The sequence below is a fragment of the Nyctibius grandis genome, chromosome 1 (genome assembly GCF_013368605.1).
Source record: "Nyctibius grandis isolate bNycGra1 chromosome 1, bNycGra1.pri, whole genome shotgun sequence".
Lineage (NCBI taxonomy): Eukaryota > Metazoa > Chordata > Aves > Nyctibiiformes > Nyctibiidae > Nyctibius > Nyctibius grandis.
This window is the reverse complement of record NC_090658.1, coordinates 106,863,594-106,883,317: the sequence shown is the minus strand read 5'-3', so window position 1 is coordinate 106,883,317 and position 19,724 is coordinate 106,863,594. Positions and strand designations below refer to the sequence as shown.

General features: G+C 41.4%; 1 protein-coding gene across 1 annotated transcript in view; it reads right to left on the bottom strand.

Annotated features, from left to right (window-relative positions):
• Positions 1–18,772, bottom strand: part of CSMD1 (CUB and Sushi multiple domains 1) — a 1,320,281-nt gene extending 1,301,509 nt beyond the window's left edge. Inside the window, 1 exon segment of the mRNA XM_068415956.1 lies at positions 18,706–18,772. Coding sequence (XP_068272057.1) covers positions 18,706–18,772 — 67 coding nt within the window.
• Positions 18,773–19,724: the final 952 nt, after the last annotated feature.

The window sequence follows — 19,724 nt, the reverse complement described above, 5'->3', positions numbered from 1 at the left end:
CTGATCTTCTGAGAATATTTTTCTTTCCTAGCAGACCTCAGAGCACAGGAAAGTCAGGGAGAAATGAAGTCCATCTTAACAAAAAAATAGCCATTTCAGTCAATTTGTTAATTTTGTTTACTTCATTTTTCTCCCATAAAAGCAAATGCCTACTGGACTTATATAATATTTAATTATTTTCCATTAAAAATTAATATGTATTTTTTTACTCTGGAATTCAGACATTTAGGAATGAATATGGAGATTCCCTAAGAATTTAATCTAATCTTTATTAGATTTAAGTAGAGGTCTGTGGAATCAGTGAGTTAGGTTAAGACCTGAATAAATGCAGAGTTAGAATTTTCTATTTCTAAGCTTATATGTATGTATAAAAAAGATAATCACCTGGGTTTTCTACCCCATATTAAGCAAAACCCTTACACCTACAAAGGAATAATGTATCTTATATAAAATATTGACTTGGGACTCATAAAATATGAACCCTAGATCACTATTCAGGCACAGACCTTCTTGGATAAATTACTGTGTCCTTTGTGTCTTTTTTTCCCCTTGTCTGTACAGTTAAGCTGTTTTATTATAAGCTCCTTGGCACAGGAAGATGCTGTCTTCCATTAGCACGCCTAACACAATAGGACCTTAATCTTTACTAGGATCCTTGGGTCCTACTATAATAAAAACATCATATATTTCCTGGTTTACAGTAAAAAACCTGAGGTTCTTCAACATTCTTCACAGTTCAGATATTGGGACCGTGTATCCTTTGTTTTTCTACAACGAATCCCAACATGAAAATATTATTTTCCTTGAACAACTATTAGCAATATGGTAGACCATGTCCTAGAGATGCTTTTACTATGGGTTTGTGTAAATTAACAATATTTTTTGTTTTCTTTGATATGTTTTCTGTATTCTAAAACATCTTTGCATCTTGTTGACCTTTTAAAATACTGCTTTGCTCTGGGCTGATGGCTTCAATTTATTTCCTCAATAATTCCTAGTTTGTTTTCTTGCTTAGTATATAGGATGATTGTTTTATTTAGTGAGTACTTTTTAATTTGGTTTTGTGTTCCTAGATTAATTATTGTATTTTTTTCCTAGCCAAATTCTGCTTATTTTTGCTAAACAAGTTATATAGATGATACAACACCTTTTGAATACTATCTCATTGTTCTGCATTTCTTGCTATGCTTTTAGTTCCCACATAAGCTACAAATTCTCCCCCCATCACTTACATTCAGATACATACAATCATGAACAACAGAGAGCCTAACGGTAACTCCTCAGAAACTCTGTCCAGCTTTTCCCTTTGTGGCCTACACTTAAAACTAGTTTTCCATGATGATTTCTCTCAGCCATTAATCTCAGATGTGGTGCCTTGTCAAAGGCTTACAAGTAGACTACATCCATTGAATTTCCCTTATCTACAATGGCAGCAATATCTTCAAAGAACTCCAGCAGGTTAGTTAGGCATGACCTCCCCTGCCTGAATCTATGCTGGTTATCCTTAATCAAACTGATTTTCAAGCTGTTCTTTCACACTTCCTTATGGTAGTTTAATTTTCCCCACAACCCTTGTTAAATTCACTGATGTATAGTTTCTTGGACTGTCTTTAAACTTTTTTGAAGATTTGCTTGTCTTTTTTCAATCTGCAAAAATCATTCCTAAATAGATCTGGTTTAAATTTTGTCAGTAAATAGACTTTTGTCCCTCTGGGTTTCTCACTAGTTGTCTAAAAGTATGTTTTCAAAACTGGATTTGATGAGAAAAAGATAACGAGAAGTGTATACTTCATGCTGCTTCTTTTGTTGTTGTTGGGGGTTTTTTTGTGTCCATGTGTATAGGCTATTTTACTACTTGTAGTAAAATGGAACAAAATATTGTTGTCAATATAGAGTGCAAAAATTAAAAAGATTTTGGTTGCTTTGCATTCATGGAGGTGGGGAGGAGCTTTCCAGGGTGCTCTAATCCTTAGCACAGTGGAATAGCTATCAAAAGATGTTACAAATGCACTCCTCCACTTACAGGGAGCCAAAATGCAGTATGTCATCCTGAGGAAAATGGACTTCGTGATAAATTCACACATCTGTGGCCTCCAGTCTCAATTACCGTGACTCCCTGTGCCTTGAGGTGAAAACCCATGTAATGTTGCAGTTGATAAGCAAGGCAATACACTGCCAGCACATCACTCTGGTGAAATCCCTGGTTGAAGTTCAAGGTCAGGGACTTGAGCTGCAGAACTTCAATGGGTTAGGGTGAAGTATTTCAGACATGACATCTTCCTGTGTGGCAGCAGCCTGCTGTGACTGCTGCACTCATAAACAAAGGGAAAGTTTTTTACATGATTAGAAAATTGGACTAAACTTGAAGAACAGTGAACGGTAACTATGGGACTACCTCCACAAGAGATTCAAACGACTACAATTCTCTCTCTCTCTCAGAGACATGTACACACATGTATTTATACTATACTCATTAGTATGGTAACTGGGAACCTTAAGACTAATGCATGCAAATTCAAATGGGAGTGTTATACCTAGACCTAAATTTTTTCATCACTCCAATATCAATGATGATGTCAGCAGAAATGTGGCAGACACAAGATAAGTGGCACTGCAAACTTTGTACTAGAAGAAAAAAAGTATTTTGCTACATCTTAAATAAATATGAACCACAGTGTAAATCAAACAATTCCCCTGATAATAGCATACCTCTCTTCGTAAGATGTCTTTGTAGATTTTATTTGAAGGGCATAACATGATGATTGTTAAGTCCCTAATGATAAAAGCTATTGACTATTTCCTGAAGCAAGCTGAAAATAGGTATTGCAGCACCTGTCTTTTAGGTGCTTCCTGGCAAATGAATCCTAGAGCAGTATGGACTACTTACAGTTCCACTTTTCATAGAATAATTGAATATTCACTGAGCAAAAGACAGAAACCCAACTGGGAGCATGATTCTGATGTGGTCAGTAATGCTCTCTGTGTAAGAGGGGACCAGTAGGAGACGAGCAGCTTTTTAAATATTTTATATTGAGTTTGTTTAAGCGAGGTTTGGAACCCAAACCTTCTACCTCCAAAGGAAACTTTAACTGGAAACCTTCATGGCACCAACAGGGGAGAGCCTAGGGCAGTCACAGTATATGTCAGAAAAAAAGGATGAGACAAGCTTTGACTTTCTCAGGGAAGATGAAGATGAATGTAGATTTTTCACACTCTAGCTAAGTGCTCCAACTGTTAAATTACTCTCTCTACTGTGGGAAATGAGAGGGCACCACTTCCACCCCCAGGAATATCTTATGTAAGGCCAAAGTTGGCAGGCGCACTTAAAGAAAGCCAAGCAGTTTTATCCCTATGGAAGAGCATCTATATTGAAGATGACAATGACTGTTCAATAACAGTCCTATACAAATTGACAGTATGCAACCATTCTGAGTATGCCCAGAAATGTAATTTTAGGCTCAAAGGAAATTTTTTGATGAAAAATAGGCATGTGTAAATTTGAGTGTTTCTGGGGTTAAAATAGCTGTTGAGTGGTAGTTCAGTAATCTAAGTACTAGATGTAAATATCTTCATAATAAAGGGAGAACTTGATGCTTAAATTCTTCCGTGTATTTATTTACCACTGAGTGTCCTCAACATCCATGAAATTAATTAGGAACTGAAGAGTTCAGCATAATTAGCAGGTTTTTATTTTCTGAAATTTTCACATAGATACATTATACTAACCAAAAATTATTCTAGGCAGAGAGAAGAAAAGACAGATACTGAAAGATTATGACAGCAACATAACAGTAAGGAATGTTATAGTTTACCATAAACCATTTTCTCTGAAAAAACACAATTCTACTAATTCAAGCAACTAAATGTACATGCCACCTGATCCTTTGATGAAAGTGGTTGAGATATTCTGTATGGCATTTTTTCTTATGGTCAATTGAGTAATTCTTAAAAGATTTAAGCTTAATATATAAACATAGGACTGCAAATTTTTATGTCATCCCAAATCAGCATTAAAGTATTGCTACCTAAAATGAGCAATTACTTTTTAATTAAACACAGTATTTATTTGTAAACTTAATCTGGTTTTTGATCATAATCCTTAGCTGTTCAGACATTTTCTCATTTTAATAAATGCCTGATTTTTTTCTAATCAAGCAGAAAACAGAACTTGCTTGAAAAGTAATTTTTTTATCCAATAAAATAGTCCTACTCAAAGAACTAAATCTTTTCCTCATCTCACTGGAAATTTAGATTGCAGTAAGTCAGATACATTACATCTTGTTTGAACATAGTCCTTTTCCAGTCATCTTTCTGAAACCTGTGTTCTTTTCAGTTCTTAAAAGCTAAGCAATGATTTAGTTTGCACAGGACAGGAGTAATCAATGCCTTCCTTTCCTGAACAGACTCTATCAAGAAATACTCAGAAATTTCTCTTTTATGAAAATCAAACAGAGCATTTCAGAATGAAGGAGCAAGAACAGTCATGGGATACTTGTTAACATTAAAGAGATTCTGGTTTCTTCTATCTTATGCTACTCTTGTTCATAATAGACAGCTATGCTTTTGTTAATTATTTATTTGCATCGCTTTGTTTTGTTTTTATGATGCTGATAGGCTTTTCTACAGAGAGTCCTGAGTGGAAGAGGAAGAGGTAGAATAAAGAAGGGCAGAATGTGTACATCGTGTTCAGAGCCAGCTTAAACACATACAAGAAGGCTGCTCTCTTAGGGAACAAGAGAAACAACTCTTTTTCAGACAGTGACAAATTTTTTAACATGAAACTAAAACCAGAAACCTATGGATTGGAGCTCATGGAATATCTTGCATGTTTTAAGGTTTGAGATAAGCCTCTAACTAGGGGCAGAATTTTCAATGTTATTTTTTATTTTTTGCAATTTGTTCTAGATCTGGGTCTTGGGAGGGGGGAAATTGGTTGATTTAAAAGGATGACATGGTTTCATCATTCTCAGTATAATGGACCTCTTCCCAAACCTCTTCTAACATAAATTCTTGTGGTGTTTCCCTAATCTCCGCAGAAACCCAGTCCTTCACCAGATCCCATCAGTAAAGTTTGTCACAACCCCCACTAGTTTTCACCAGACTTCTTGCTTATTGTCCCAGAAAAGAGAATACCATCAAGATATGAGTTGTGACCAGTGATACACTGGACCACAGAAGGTCAAATAGCACATACGCAAGATGAAGCTACTACACAGTGCACTTTATATTATCAGTGAGCTATTAACACACTCCACAGAAGGTGATGTCAGTGGGAGAGGAGATCACTAAGCGTCTGGTTTGCTGTATTCATTTCTTACCAGGACCTAATTTTCTAAGCATTTTCTCTGCTATCCATCGAGAAATCTCTCATAGGACAAAATGTTGAACATCACTGTCATTCAGATGGTCACCGTGTGCAGTCTTTACTATTTATTGGAAAGCAAACAATCAAAACATTATTGATGAGAATAAAAGCTAGGTAATCAGATGGTGGGATAGCAGGAAGTGGCTGTTTTGTAATTAAATATAGAATAATATTCTTTCAAGTGCATCAGCAACACTGACTACAACATCATGATCATAAAAAATATGAGAAATACATTTGGGAATCATACACTAGTATTACTTGAAGTTAGTTAATATAAACCTCCATATGGAATTTTTAGGTGTACGTGGGAAAAGTATGTAATTTACAGACTCACATCACTCCTTCCTATCTATCATCGGATGTAAAAGTTCTGTGCAGGGTGAAGTATTTCTGAAGAGTTGAAGTGCTCAGGGAAATGAGCAGGTAGAAGCTTCAAAACAAGTGAAATGCAGTACTTTTCCACATACCAGGAATTAAATTGTAAAACATATCATCAGAAAATAGTGTGGTAGTCTGAATTATGAACAGGTTCAAGAACAGATTCATGAAGGTTAAGTTTGTTGATGGATGTTGAATATAGATGCAATCTCTGGCTAAGAGTTCCCTAAACTGGCCAGAGGCTGCTAAAATATAAGGCTGTCTGTATCTTGTTTCCTGCGGTTTTTTTTCCATGCATTTGCTAATGGCCATTGTCAGAGAAAGGTTATTTTGGTCTGATTTGATATGATGCTTTTTGCATTTTTAAATATGTGAAGACTGAAACTTAACCAAATTCACGAGACTTGCACAAAATCTGGGCACAGCTTATGCCCCTGACTCAGTTCATCAGGTCTTCTTAAGAGTGCCCTGTGCCCATCTTCAGCCTTTGTGCTTGTTGCTCCCAGTGCCAGAGTCCGTCACAGATCAGACCCTGGGCATTTTCCTCCATGGCAGTGTTAAACAGCCACTTTGGAGCATAACAAAGAAGGTGTTTTACACTCCTTCAGCAGAGGAGGAATTTATAGAGTGACTAGAACAAGAAAGATAAGGTCTGCAAAAGGAAAATTTTAAAGAAACAGTAAGGGGAAAGGAAAAAGAAATAGTGTTTAATGTTGCAAATCTGGTGGTGCCAGCTCTGCCAGTCCTATGAGATAAAAGCCATTATTTTCAGCACATCAGCGTAAAGCCTGTGCATCAGCTCAGCAACTGAACTACCATGCCCATGAGGGCACCAGTCATTATTTATCAGACCACATCAGACCTGCACAGTAATGGCACCAGGGCTTCCAGCGAGGGCATTTGCCCGCAGAAATTTTAAGTTTTGAGCTGTATTACCAGTTCTGCTCAGACTACACCAGTATGCTTCAGCAAGACAAATACCAGTAATGGAGATCAGAAACAAATTTGAATAATTATTGATGGATGCGAGTGAACGAATCTGAGCTATGTCCTCTGTAAAATACAGGGAAGCATGAAGCTGCTATGGGCTAAGTTCAGAAGATAAGGTTTTTTGCTTGATTCTGGTCGTGCAGGAAATAACATTTCCCAGACTTGAGTTTCCTGTCACAATGTTGTCCATGTTGTCCATTTCATTTTCTCTATGGTCATGTAATCCTTTGTACGATGGGTCCCTATAATCTAGGATTTACCATAAAGCAAACTAATAAATCACACTATACACATGTCACTGCCTAAGGAACTTTAATTTAAAGAATAAATATAATAATAGACAAAATATCCTAGACAATAATTGAGTGGAAGAGATCAAATGACAAGAGTAAGGCTTGATTTAAAAAATTAAATAGTCCTGACTGAAACGCCCATTACATGCTGTCATGCTTTTTCATATGCAGCTTCTTTTTTGAGATAGCTTATCTTCCTCAGTGGTACTACTGGAGAGTGTCAATGAAATATAAGAATGATTTCTATCGGCTGCCTATGCTGTCCTCTGTGGTGAACGCCCATCCCTCACCTGACACAGTCTCTTATCTGTGGTGTGTCACCACAATAGCTTATTTTTTCACAATGGGCAGTACATTACCTTTCTAGCATCAAAGAGTAGTTTCTTTTTTTAATTGATTTTTTCCCTCTAGGGGACCTGATCCTCATGCACATCGCTCTTTTGGGATAGTACCTAGACACCAGCAGTGTGACTGAGTAGATCTGAGAAGCAAACTGCTGTAGAAACAGTCACACAAAATGCTTCTGCTATACCAAGCTGTACCTGAAAGCACCAGTGCTATGTGACAAAGCACATTCAAAATATTTGCACAAATCCATCCATCCTGCAAATATGGTCTGCAAAGCAATGCACAATAATATCAAAAGAAATTCGGTGCCTACTCTACTGTGGTAAAACTGGGTAGATGATACCTTTTTTCCACCAGAGCCTGCCTCACCCCTTGCAAACAGCTTGTTTCTTAGAAAGAAAAATGGAGCCCCAAGGAACTGAAATTAGTTACCATCAATGTGGGATAAATGTAAAAATGATGAATACTTATAGAGGAAAAAAAGTGGAGGTGGAACTGGTTGTTTTTATTTCTGGGCCAGGACAACAGCCTCCATTATCCAATATAGCCAGTAGTCTATGAGTTGGCTTCACTCCAAATTCTGATTTGCTGCTGCTTTAATGTTTGCTTTGTAATCACAAAACATTTTGTTCCAGGGTACATCAGATCCAGGGGTTTTTTTTAGTACACAGAATTGCTTAAGTAAAACAGTTTTAAAGAAAAACAAACCACAACTTCCCTTGAGGAATCTCTCCTTCCTAAAAAAATAACACAACAATTGTAGATTTGGAAACTTTGCTTAATTCAGATACTACCTGGGAGATAACAGTAGTAAATGCTGCATATTGTTGTCTATCCATTCTCTTTACAGCATTAGATTACATTCAGATTATGATGATTCTCAAGTGTAAAAGTACAGTACAAACTCCTTGATGTTCAAAAGTGCTGATATCAGCAGTTTTTTTCTTATGGCAGTGGGAACTGCAGATATTTGGCGCTCCTGAAAATAAAATAAAAATACAAATCCTGACAATAAACAGTACCTTCTGCCCCCTTCCCAGCGTTCTTGAACTTGACACTAAAACTTGTTTTGCAGGTAAAATGAGCTCAGACAGATGCTTTTGTTGTTCATGTATGTACATGTTCTTTTATTCAATAAATGGATCTCCTCTTCCATCAGATATTTTGGAAAAAGAAGGTTGTTTTTCATGCTGAATGCCTATGACTTGATGTATCATAAGTGTATTTCATCCACAAGTCTCTTTATCAAATATTCATATAAGTAAGTACCACTTTAACTTAATACTGTTTGTGGATACACTTAGATGCATTACCAGTAAAGTGGACTTCCAAAGTCAGTAAGGCAATAAGACAGAAATAAAGATTTCTCTACAACATGAAACCTTGAGGACCCATCCTATAGTCCCTACTCAGTCAACTCCCACTCTGAAGGTAAGGGGATAGAAAGGCTTGCAAAAAACAACCATGCTTGTAGAGGTTGAAATTACTGCGGTCCAAACTAGCTTCACAATAAAAGGGCTAGTATTTTAAAGAAGATGCATGAGGCTAACTAAAAGGAGACTCCAACTCAATCACCTTATCCAGTATACAGAAATTATAGATCTGGACTTACCGTTTCTAGTAACAGGAACTCAGATTTATGGACACAACAAGAATAAACACCAAAAAGAAAATCAATTAAGCTCTCTTTTTAAAAGAGAACTAATAATTTGAGCATATATGAAAAAAAGGAAAACTGAATTCCCTTTGACAAAACAACTTCTCAATTTTCTTTCTAATGTGATATGACTCATCTCAAATCCACTGCAAAGCAGTAAACAAACTACACCAACTCAGTAGCCATCATCTGCCAGGAACATTTTAACAAGAAAACCATTACTGAGCTACTTTTCTTGTCTTCTATACAGAGAAATTTATTTTCCCAGCAGAAACAGCACTTCATGTTATCTTCTTTTCATTTACCACGTTTCCCTCACTGCTAACAGCAACCTAAGAAATACCTCTTTAAGCCAGTAATTTATTTCTTAAGAATTAAATTAAAGTAGTTTGGACTAGTTTTAAGTATTTTCAAAACAATCCATTTAATTTAAAACAAATCAAAAGAGAAAAGTTCAGTTTGATCAGTAATAACATTGCATACAGGAAGCATCTTGGATAGTAATTTAACTATGTGGACAACAGCCTTTTGATTTTATTCCTCATTCATTGAACTAATTTTATAATTGGAACTGTAACAAAAATAAAATTATTAGTCCTTCTTTCATTTATAATCCTTCTGTAATCTAATTTCCTCAAAATAGCTGCAAGATAAAATATTGTCATGAAGATCAAAATGACAACTATAAGCTGGCCTCTCCCCTCTCCATTATCCATTATTGTTTTTATGATGACTATTTATTATTATCATATAGTAAATAAATGAAATCTACATCACTTGATAATGTATCTGAAGTCAGCTTCTCTGCTGGTGTAAATCACCAGAGATCCATGAAGAGAGTTTCATGATGTTATTTTTTTTGCAATACTTCTTGTTTGTAGATTTTAAAATCTTTTAGGGTCAGGCCCCTCACTGTGTTAAATGATACTAAATTGAAAAAAGAGAGCAACTTCAATTTCTAAAATATTCCCTGATTCACTGCTTTCAAGAAATGACTTCGGAGCTTCTCAAGAGTTGACGGAAAAATCTAAATTGTCATGGCAACATGAGTTGAAGAAATCCTTCTTTGCTGTTTGCATAGATGATCTCCATGCTATCAGTCTGTTTACTAGATGTTACTAAAGAAAGCAATTAAAGGTTAATATCTCCTCAGAACCAAATTATATAACTAGTGAAAGCCAATGGAGCGAGATACGCTTCAGATAGGTCAAAAAAATTGATGCATATGTATCTTCAATGGAAATGGCATTTCTGTGTTTGCTTGCATAACATTTAGTATTGATAATAACTAAGAGCTTGATTTTTCTTTATTATTATTAGATTTGTTCCAGCATCCTTGTTTCAATGCAAGTTCCCTGTGTAATATGTGTCTATAACAAAGGCCAGATTCAAAGTCCATTAAGGTTAATGAGATTTATTTTTTTTCTGTGAGTTCCTCAGCCTTTGGATCAGGCTGTAACTCATCAGAATCTGACGTACAGCAACCTAAACTATTCAGCTGACTACTAGTGTCTATGTGCAACATACCTAGTTCTGCATAGCAGAATGCTTTTTCTCTACAAACTGGCAGATTTGTTTCAAGTTAGCTACATTACGTACCTGGAAAAAACAAAGGAAAATTCTGGCATTTGCATTTATGTTAATTAAATACCATCATAAAGCCTCCCCTATATAGGTTTCATAGGAAAGCCAGACAGAAATGGTTGAGTATAGCTCACGATCAAAATGCTACTACTCCTGCCACTGTTGACTTCCTAAAATCTATTAACACTACACTCTTCAGTGCTAGAGACACTGCAAACAATGGGTCAAAGTGTGCACTGGGTGTATTTACGTGCTAAGATAAAGAAAATCGGTTTAATTTCTCAAGAGAGATGTCTACGAACGCAGAGGGTCACCGATTGTGATATTAGCAGTTGCTTGATTGTACTGAGGTTCTAAAAGTGAATTGTAAAACATCTTTTCCCCAAAAAAAAATGCTTCATACAACTCAATCTATGTATTATAAGAAACATCAGCAGGATACCAATAGAGAATCTGGCTGCTGGGGCAAAGCTAAAATAGAGTACTTAGTCACTTGGAAGCAGTCAGATTCTGCACTGATATCCCACAGACGTTAGTGAGAACAGTGTGATTTGTCATGACCATTTGTTTCACAACCAGAAGCATGTAAAATTAGTCTAAAAATAAGTTAAACACTCTGCTTTTTTCTAATTCTATCAAAATGGCCTTTTCAAAAACTTCACTGTTGTGCAAGAAGCATTGCTCTTTCTTTCCTCTTTTCTTATCCTCACAGTCACACACCTTTTTTTTCTAAGGTTCAGGGTAAGGCAGGTTTCACGAGCTCAGGTGTATTCCTGCGACATCTACTGCTTGCTTCCCAACATCATCTGCTTCCTGACAAAATCACTTCCCCGTTCCTTGCACCTCCAGCTGTGCTGGACATTGGCAGTCCAGTGTGGGTCCCAAGCTACAGCTGAATCCATGTTATACCCACCATGAGTTCAGACTGAACCCTGATGCGGTCACACAAGGCAAGTTCTGTCTTAAGTACGATGCCCAAAACCAAGCCTAAGCTCTCGTTCATGTATTTTAGATACACCAAGCAAAGTGAGCCAAGCTCCCCCATCCATTTCAGCAGCAGGCATTGCAAGCACAGTGAAGATGCTTTAAATTCAACCTACAGCTGTGCCAGTATTTAATAAAAGAAAATATCCTGGTTGTGGTCCCCAGTATGTTTAGGCCCACCCTTGAACCTGAGTTTCAAATACAGAGCCAGGCTGGCTACACTTTTGTTCCCACAGCACTGTACATTGCTAGTGTTTCACCACCAGTGTAAGCAAAATATAAGTTTGAATACTTGTGTTCTCTTGGTTTTCATATGTTAACACGATATGGCAAGTAATACAGGTCAAAGGAAGTAAACAATGATTTATGAAGTATTATATTATGGCTACATTTGATCTGCAAATCATAGGATGAGGAAAAGGTATATCCCTAGCCCCCAATTTGCTCTGCCAAATGTCAAGGGTTTGTTGCAAACAACAGAATTGTAAGAACATTTCAATAAAAAAACTCCAATATAGGTTTAGAAATGGCTTTCTAATAAAAAAGACAAGTAAAACTTTCAGACAAGAAATAAGAAAAACTCCATGTTTGGCAAAATTGTATGAAAAAGACATTGCCTTGAAATTGAGAATAAGGCGTGAAGAAAGTGCTGCAAAATGTAATTTTAAAATGCTGACCATATTTTATGCAAGTTTGCAAAAACAAACACTGCACACAAAGTTTTATTCATTATTATTTATTCAGCTCTGTGTCAGCTGCAGTGCTGCAAACGTTTCTTTTGGAAAGCCACTGTACAACGAAGACATGAATACGGAACATGATTCTGTACTTCAGTATCCATGGGATACTGTAAGAGAGACATAAAACAACCAAAGAATAAAATTATACTAGGTTTCTCTGTATATTGTCCTTCCTAATTTCTTTAAGGGAAAAGCACAGAAGAAAAAGAGGAAGGCAAGGTAGAGGTCAGATAAAACCATGCTTGGAGGTATCATAGATATTGTTTAGAAACAAATTACTTCCATAAATATATAAATCTTTTAATAATATCAAGGTTGATTGCTCAGATTCATACAGTTTTCCTTTTTTTTCAGTCATACATGGATGTAAACATTGTCAGAAGTTCTCAGTCACAAGAGCTCATATTAAACAGAGTCTGGCTCCACTATTCAGCTGCAGTATCTACCGTGCCTGCCTTATTCAGAGTAGCAATCTTTTCAAAATTGGCCAATCCAGCTACTGCTGAAATCAATAGAAATTTCAGTTTCCACTGCAGCAGAATAGGGCCCTCACTACTGTCCAAAGTTACCTTTTACTTGACAGTGATGACTCAAAAACTGAAGTTGAAAGAGGTGGAATCACTATTTCAGAATATGCACGAACATATTGTTAAAATGTATAATTTAATAATTACAAAGCTGTAACAAACTGTGATTAATTTTTATGCTGGAAATTAAAGCATTAATATAATTGCAAGAAATTATGATTTTTTTTTTCTTATCTTTTGCTAAAAGCAAATCCTTGATGATATTCTGATTAATCAAGAGGAATTCTGGTTAATCATCAGCAATGTAACAGTGACTAAATCCTGCTCTGCCCTTTTAACTGAATGTGACCTCAAGGTAAAAATGGCAAGAAACTGTTGTAACTTTCTCCTTTTTTTTTTCATATGAGTAAGAAATGCAGAAAAAAATATTGTCTCTGAGCAAGTAAGACTTGTTATCGGCAATAAGATGCAGTATTACTCTTGTAAAAGTTTTCAGTGCATGCGTGCCTCCATTTACCGTTCAATTACTAAATGCAGGCAACTGATAAATGTCGCCTTTGTGCGTCAATTTAACACTAGCAATAATCCAAGTAATTTGTTTAGGCAGTTATTCCATTGAGAAATGTGTATAACAATTATATTGTAGATTTTCTTAAGTGCAATAGAAATGTCATATAGCGAAGTCTTTCATCCAGCCAGAACAAAGATGTGTGAGGACAAAGTAAGATCTCACAGCTTTCCTCAGGCATTAATGGCATTTTTCCCTATTTCAAAAGTTAGTGGTTGATAAAAATGGTTTAAAGGAAATTGCAACTGACGTAGAAAAGTAAAATATCTAAGTAAAAGAAAGTGATTCATACACAGTAGAATTTCCATATGATTCTTATTCTTTGTTCACTGCAGAAATTGGAAGAACATCCAATTTAGCTCAGTCTAATCTGGCTAATTTTGCAGCCATATGGAGAACTAGAGGCCAGATTCTTATTCTGTGACCCTAATTTATATGCAGTTATACACTCGAGTTTTATTAGAGATCATGTCTAATACTTAAGCTACTGCTTCGCAGATTGTATAGTTAAACCAGCACCCCCCCTTTCCACACTGCATCCCTCTGCTGGTTACAGGCAGCCCAGCGCTACACTGCAGTATCTGCCTTCGCACTTCAAGCTGCTTACTAGCAGAATAATGTCATCATGGTCAAAGAGACGTGACAGTTCAATACAGATTTGAGCAAAATGAAATTACATCTTATATTTAAATTAATTGGAGGTTTTATACAGTCTACACCATTAAGCAGTTACTGCTCCAAGGAAAGGTTGCAAGAGGAAGTTTAATGTGACAGTGCACAGAAGACACATCTTGAAAAAGTTGAAATCGGTGGTCCCTAGGGTTTTTCAGCCTTTCTAGAGAGCATGGTAAGTCTTGGATGAATCCGTTTCTGTTTAAAATATTTACAGTTTCAGATTGTTTCTAATTTGGTGGGGCCAAAGTTTTCATGAATGTAAATAGTACTGAGGGCAAAGTCCCATAGATGTCTTTTAAAAACTTGCATATATCAATGCATATGCAATGATACTACTGTATAATCAGTAATAACAAGATGAACAGCTACATTCCATGCTTTTATAAAAAAAGCAGTCTGCAGGGGAAAAAAATTACAATTGCCCGCCCCCCACAGACAAAAAACCCATGGCTGATCAAAATCATACATGTCTGTATAAAGGGACACGGGAGTGACAGTCAGTAAAATAAACAGAAAACAATGTGCAGAATGGTTCCTATATATACACAGATCACAGACGGTGCTGAAGTGCTCTCACAGATTTCAATACATTCTGAAGTTCATGTGTGCTCACACCTGCATATGTGCTGGTACACCATCTCCAGCTCCTCACACCAGTATCCTGTTCCACTCACACCAGTATCCTGCTCTACTCACAGAGAAACAGATAACCCTGTACTGGCTGATGATGGGAATTCAAATCTCATCTATGGATTCAAAGGTCTAAAATGAGTGTGTGGGGAATCTTTGTTGAACTGATACGTTCTCCACTACAGTATATTCAAATTCACTGTATTTCCTATTCCTATACAGAGTTGAGGACATTATAAACATATCTTGATGGAAAATAGGGAAAGATACAGATCTTATCAAAAAGTAAATGCATTTTTACACAAAAATGTTATGTAGTCAGTGCTGGCTATTCTCTTTTTTGTCTTTCTATGGCCAGTTCGTCACTGGGCTGGGGAGTGGGGAATACATCCATCAAATACTTAGTTTTGCAACTGGGTATTCAACACCTAGCTCTGATGTTCTTTTTAAAAATCCTTTTTTTCAGCTCATTTTCCCTAGAATAGCTTTAGTCTTTCCTGGAAGAGAATGGAGCCTCTCTAGAGAGACCAGCTTCGCAGTTTGAGAAACACTGCTTTGGAGAGAGAGAGAATACATGACTTTAAACAAGACAAACACTCTCAGTCCAACAGGAGCAGGTCTTAAACATAGTGGTAACTTTGTGTGATGTAGTCATAGCAATTATTTTGATGAAGTGGCAGCAGCAAACAGAGGGCACATAACATGTTTGGGGTTCTATTTCTTCTTCTTTTTTTTTTTTTTTTAAACAAAATCCTAAGCTGTAGATGTGGGAGTCCTTTCACTGTCTGGATTCAATTTAAGAACAGAAATTTTTCCCTTTGCTATTTCCATTAATCTGAATGATACCTCTGCGCATAAGCCTGCTTATGCACATTTTGTTTGAGGCAATTAGGTGTCAATGAAGGTGGTGTATTTGGCTATCTGAACACCTCCAGGAAATGATCTTGAAAACATGCAGCAGGACAATTTTAAGTATTATGCAATATGCATTTTTACATTGAAAATAGCTTGTCCACAGACCTCAGGTGACAGCAGAAAGATATTTTAATGTTTTACCTTGAATTTTAGTCTGAGTTCAGTATAAATCTACCATTTGTTCCCTAGCAGTACGAATTTTTACAGAAATGATACTGACGTGTTTTGTGTTTCAAGCAAATCAATAGTTTATGTTTACTTTTACTAGGATATAACCTATCAGAATTAGCAAATGGCTCTATAAACGAGACCATCTTAACAAGCAGAGCTGAACACCATGCTGCCTGTCTTGTTGAAGCATAACTCCTATGACAGGGTAGTTTCTGGGAAAGTGGTTCCTTTGAATGACTCCACGCTAATTTCCCTTGATGTGCGAAGCACAATGGACAGGGAAGAATCCCCCAACTGTTTTCCAAAATACTCAGATGCATCAGTCAGATAAAATGAGTCCAAAGAAATTTACAGAACTGCACCTCAAGTCTACCACAACCAACGATGATGTTATGTTCATCTCCGTCCTTTCTTGCCCCTTCAGAAAGTTACAGAAAATTGCACAGCAATAAAGGGTTTCCATTTCGTTTCGTAACGAGGAACAATGTGGAAAGCAGCCCAGCTTTTATTTTACTGAAAGATAAGGGAATGCCTGTGGCAACACCTCCAGAAATTCAGCACGTTTTTTCCTCATAAAACCACCGAACCAACCAAAACCTGGGTGAATTCCTATTACAGTGACTACCAAATCCTTCGACTGCCAAGGGGCTGGTAAAACAAAGAGTTCTGGAGACCTATTATTTAAAATCTTACGTGCTCCTGAAAACCTAGGCTCTTCATGTTAGGATAGAGTTCTTTCACTCTTTAAACTATAAATGTAATTTCAGCCTCAGGATTACATTTGACTAAATATAGATACCTGTGCTCGATTGCCTGGGAAGGTAAATGGGAAAGAATTATGTCAAATGTACCCGCTGGTTCCCCTTCTACCTGTTGTTTGACTTGAATATTAAGTCAGTTTGTAGCCTTTAAGTAGGTGTGTTGCTGCTCCACGTTAAGCGAGGTATAATTACATTCTGCAGAGCAGCATCAGAGGCAGTGCCCAAATGTTCCTGGCAAAGCCTTTGTATGTAAGCAAAACACGTCGGATTTCCGCTGAATAACCATGATCCAGCCTCCAGCATTTCATATGTGCTGTCAGCCATGAAAAGAAAACACTTAAATGTCAAACGACAGAACCAGCTACAGTGTATTTAACAAATGAGTCGCGGGTGTCGGCCAGCCCCGGAGCCAGCGCGGCCGCGGCTCCGGCTTCAGCTCGTCCCGGGGCGGCCGGGCGCCGTGTGCGGCGGCCGGAGGGAGCTCCGCCGCCCGGCCCGGGGCTCCCCCGCCCGGCCCGGGGCGCCTGGCACCTGTGCGGGCTGGCAGCGGCTGCCAAGCCCCGCGCGGGCGGGGGACCGAGGCACCGTGCGGGGGAGGGATGCGGGAAGTTTGGGCAGGGCGGCCACGCCGAGCAGCCCCCGCCCGCCCCGGGCTGTGTGTGCCGCCGAGCACAGCCCCGTCTCCAGGAGCCGCCCATTTCACAGCCCAGGAAACCCGGGCGCCTCTCCTCCCCTGTGCTCCCTTCTCCACGGAGACAACGCGACCGGGGGCAGCCGGGTGGCGTTGCCTGGTGAACCGAGGCAGCGGCAGGATCCGGGCACAGGAGCGGTGCCACCGGGCTGGCGCGGAGCCGCGGTCGCTTCTCCGGACCGGGCAAAGCTCCCACCGGGCTACCGGCAGAGCGGGCTGGCCTTCCACCGCCTCTCCCTGCGGATCACGGCCGGAGGATGCCGGAGGGAGAGCACTGCCGCCCGGGCGGACGAGGGAGCCCGGCCGCGGGCACCCGCAGGACGGGGAAGGCTCCAGCCTCGCCCGCCAGCCCGGGCCGCCGTCTGCTCGCCCAGCTCCCCCGGCTCCAGCCACCCCCGCACCGAAAAAAGCAATGAGAAAAAATAAAATGGTGGGAACGATATAAAGCGCCTTGGAAGGGTTAAGGTAGCCTCATACAGCACAGACCGCAAGGGGAACCGTCCTCCCGGAGGCAGGCAGAAACAGCCGGGAGCGAGGTGGGAGAAGGCAGAGGCTGTAACAGGGACAGGTGCTCAGCTGCGAGCAGCCTCCCTCACGCACACACACGCTCGTGTCTCTCTCCGAGCTTGAAAAGGCGCAGGGCTAATGAGAGGCGAAGTGAATAATGGGGAAGTTGTCTTCAGCGATGAGGCAAGTGATGGGGCTGAGGCCAGCACTGAAGTTGTGTAACCCAATTCTCCGCTGTCACCTCCCTCGTTTCTCCTCCCTCCCCCCATTGATTTTAAGGAGAAACCCAGCTGGGGGTGGGAGACGCTCCCCACCGCACGCCGAACACAGAGGAGCCCTCTTCCCGCCGGCACGGACAGGCAACTGCCGGAGGGGGACCCCAGCCCCGCATCCCCGCCTCCGCGTAACTTGCGGGGAGCGGAGCCTCCTGAAGGCAGGCGGGGGCGGCTCTCCGCGGCCACCCACTCCGCTCTCCCCTCCGAGCACAGCAAAAGCCGGGGAGGCGGGAGGAGGGGAGAGCCAAACTTGCCAGCCCGGGGACTGTCCCTCGCACGGCAAGCAAGTGCCGTTCGTGCGTGCGCGGAGAGCGAAGTGTTCCCAAACTCCGGAGCTGCCCAGGCGGCTGGATGCGCACGGCTTCTCTCCCAGCGCCGCAGCGGTTGCTGCCCAACTCCTGGGGGCTGCTTTCTCCGGGGGGAAGTGTCTGGCCGGGAACCGAGCCCTCGGGGAACAACGGCAGACCCGGCGGGAGGTGGGAGGCAGGGAGAAGGGAGACCGTGCTCGGGGAGGCTGCTGTTCCCGGCGCAGAAACGGAGCGAGGGAGAGAGCTCAACCGAGCGGTAGCGGCTTAGCTGAGGGGGAAAATCAGTGCCATAACCACAGCCTACACGAATCCAGTGCAAGAAACCCGAATCTTACCCTGAGCTGCAGTGAGGAGCCCCGCGCAGAAAACCAGCAGAGACTTGAATTTCCTCCACGCAGTCATGTCTGCAGTTATTCCACACACACACACACACGCACACAAAACCCCTGGCGGCTCTTCTCGGCTGCGACCGTGTCCTCCGAGCGGCAGCGGGGCTAAGGACAGTGCCAAATCACCACCACAGGGCGAGGAGAGGCGGAGAGGAGCGGTCCGGGTCCCGAGCGCCGCTCAGCGCCCGACGCCTCCTGCAGGACTGCGCGGGCGGCTCGCTCCGCTCTGCTCATAGCATCAGTCCCGCGCCGCGGCGGGGCTGCGCCGCTCAGCGCCCGCGGAGCCCCGGCGCCACCGGCCCGCCGCCCGCCCAGGGGAGGGGAGGGAGGGAGGGGAGGCACGCCCGGCGCCGCGGGCAGCGCGGCATCCACGGCCGCCGGCGGGGAGAGCCGGGCAGCGGCGGCGGCAGCAGGAGAGGGATGCGGGGAGTGCGAGGAAGAGGAGGAGGAGGAGGGGAGAGGGAGGGAGGGATCGCGGCGAGAGCAGCGCAGGCAGCGCAGCGGAGCGGCTGCCAGCAACAAGAGAAGCCGCCGCTGCCGGACTCAACCATCACTTCCCACGGAGAGGGGAAGGGGCCGGCGCACGCCAAGCCCGCAGTCCTCCCGCTCCGCCGGCCGGCCCCCGCACAGCCCCCCGGGATGGCCGCGGCGTCCCCTCACGCCCTGGTCGCGGGCCCGGGCGGCTGCCGCCGCCCCAGGAAAGCGCCCGAGGGGAGAAGGCTTCCCCCCGGCCCGGTGCCCGCGGGCGCAGGGAAGGGTGGTGGCTCCAGGGCTACACCTGCCCCGGGGGCTCGGGCTGCACGGCCCCGGCGCCCTGTCCCCTGGCTCTGCCCGCAGCCCGGCTCCCGGCTCCTCCACCCACATGTGGGGTGCGGGTGGTGCGTGTGCTGGGGTGGGTTGGGAATCCCTAATCCTAGGTGAAACTCCCCGCTGCTTTGGTCCCTGCTCGTGAGAGAGGAAGGCTT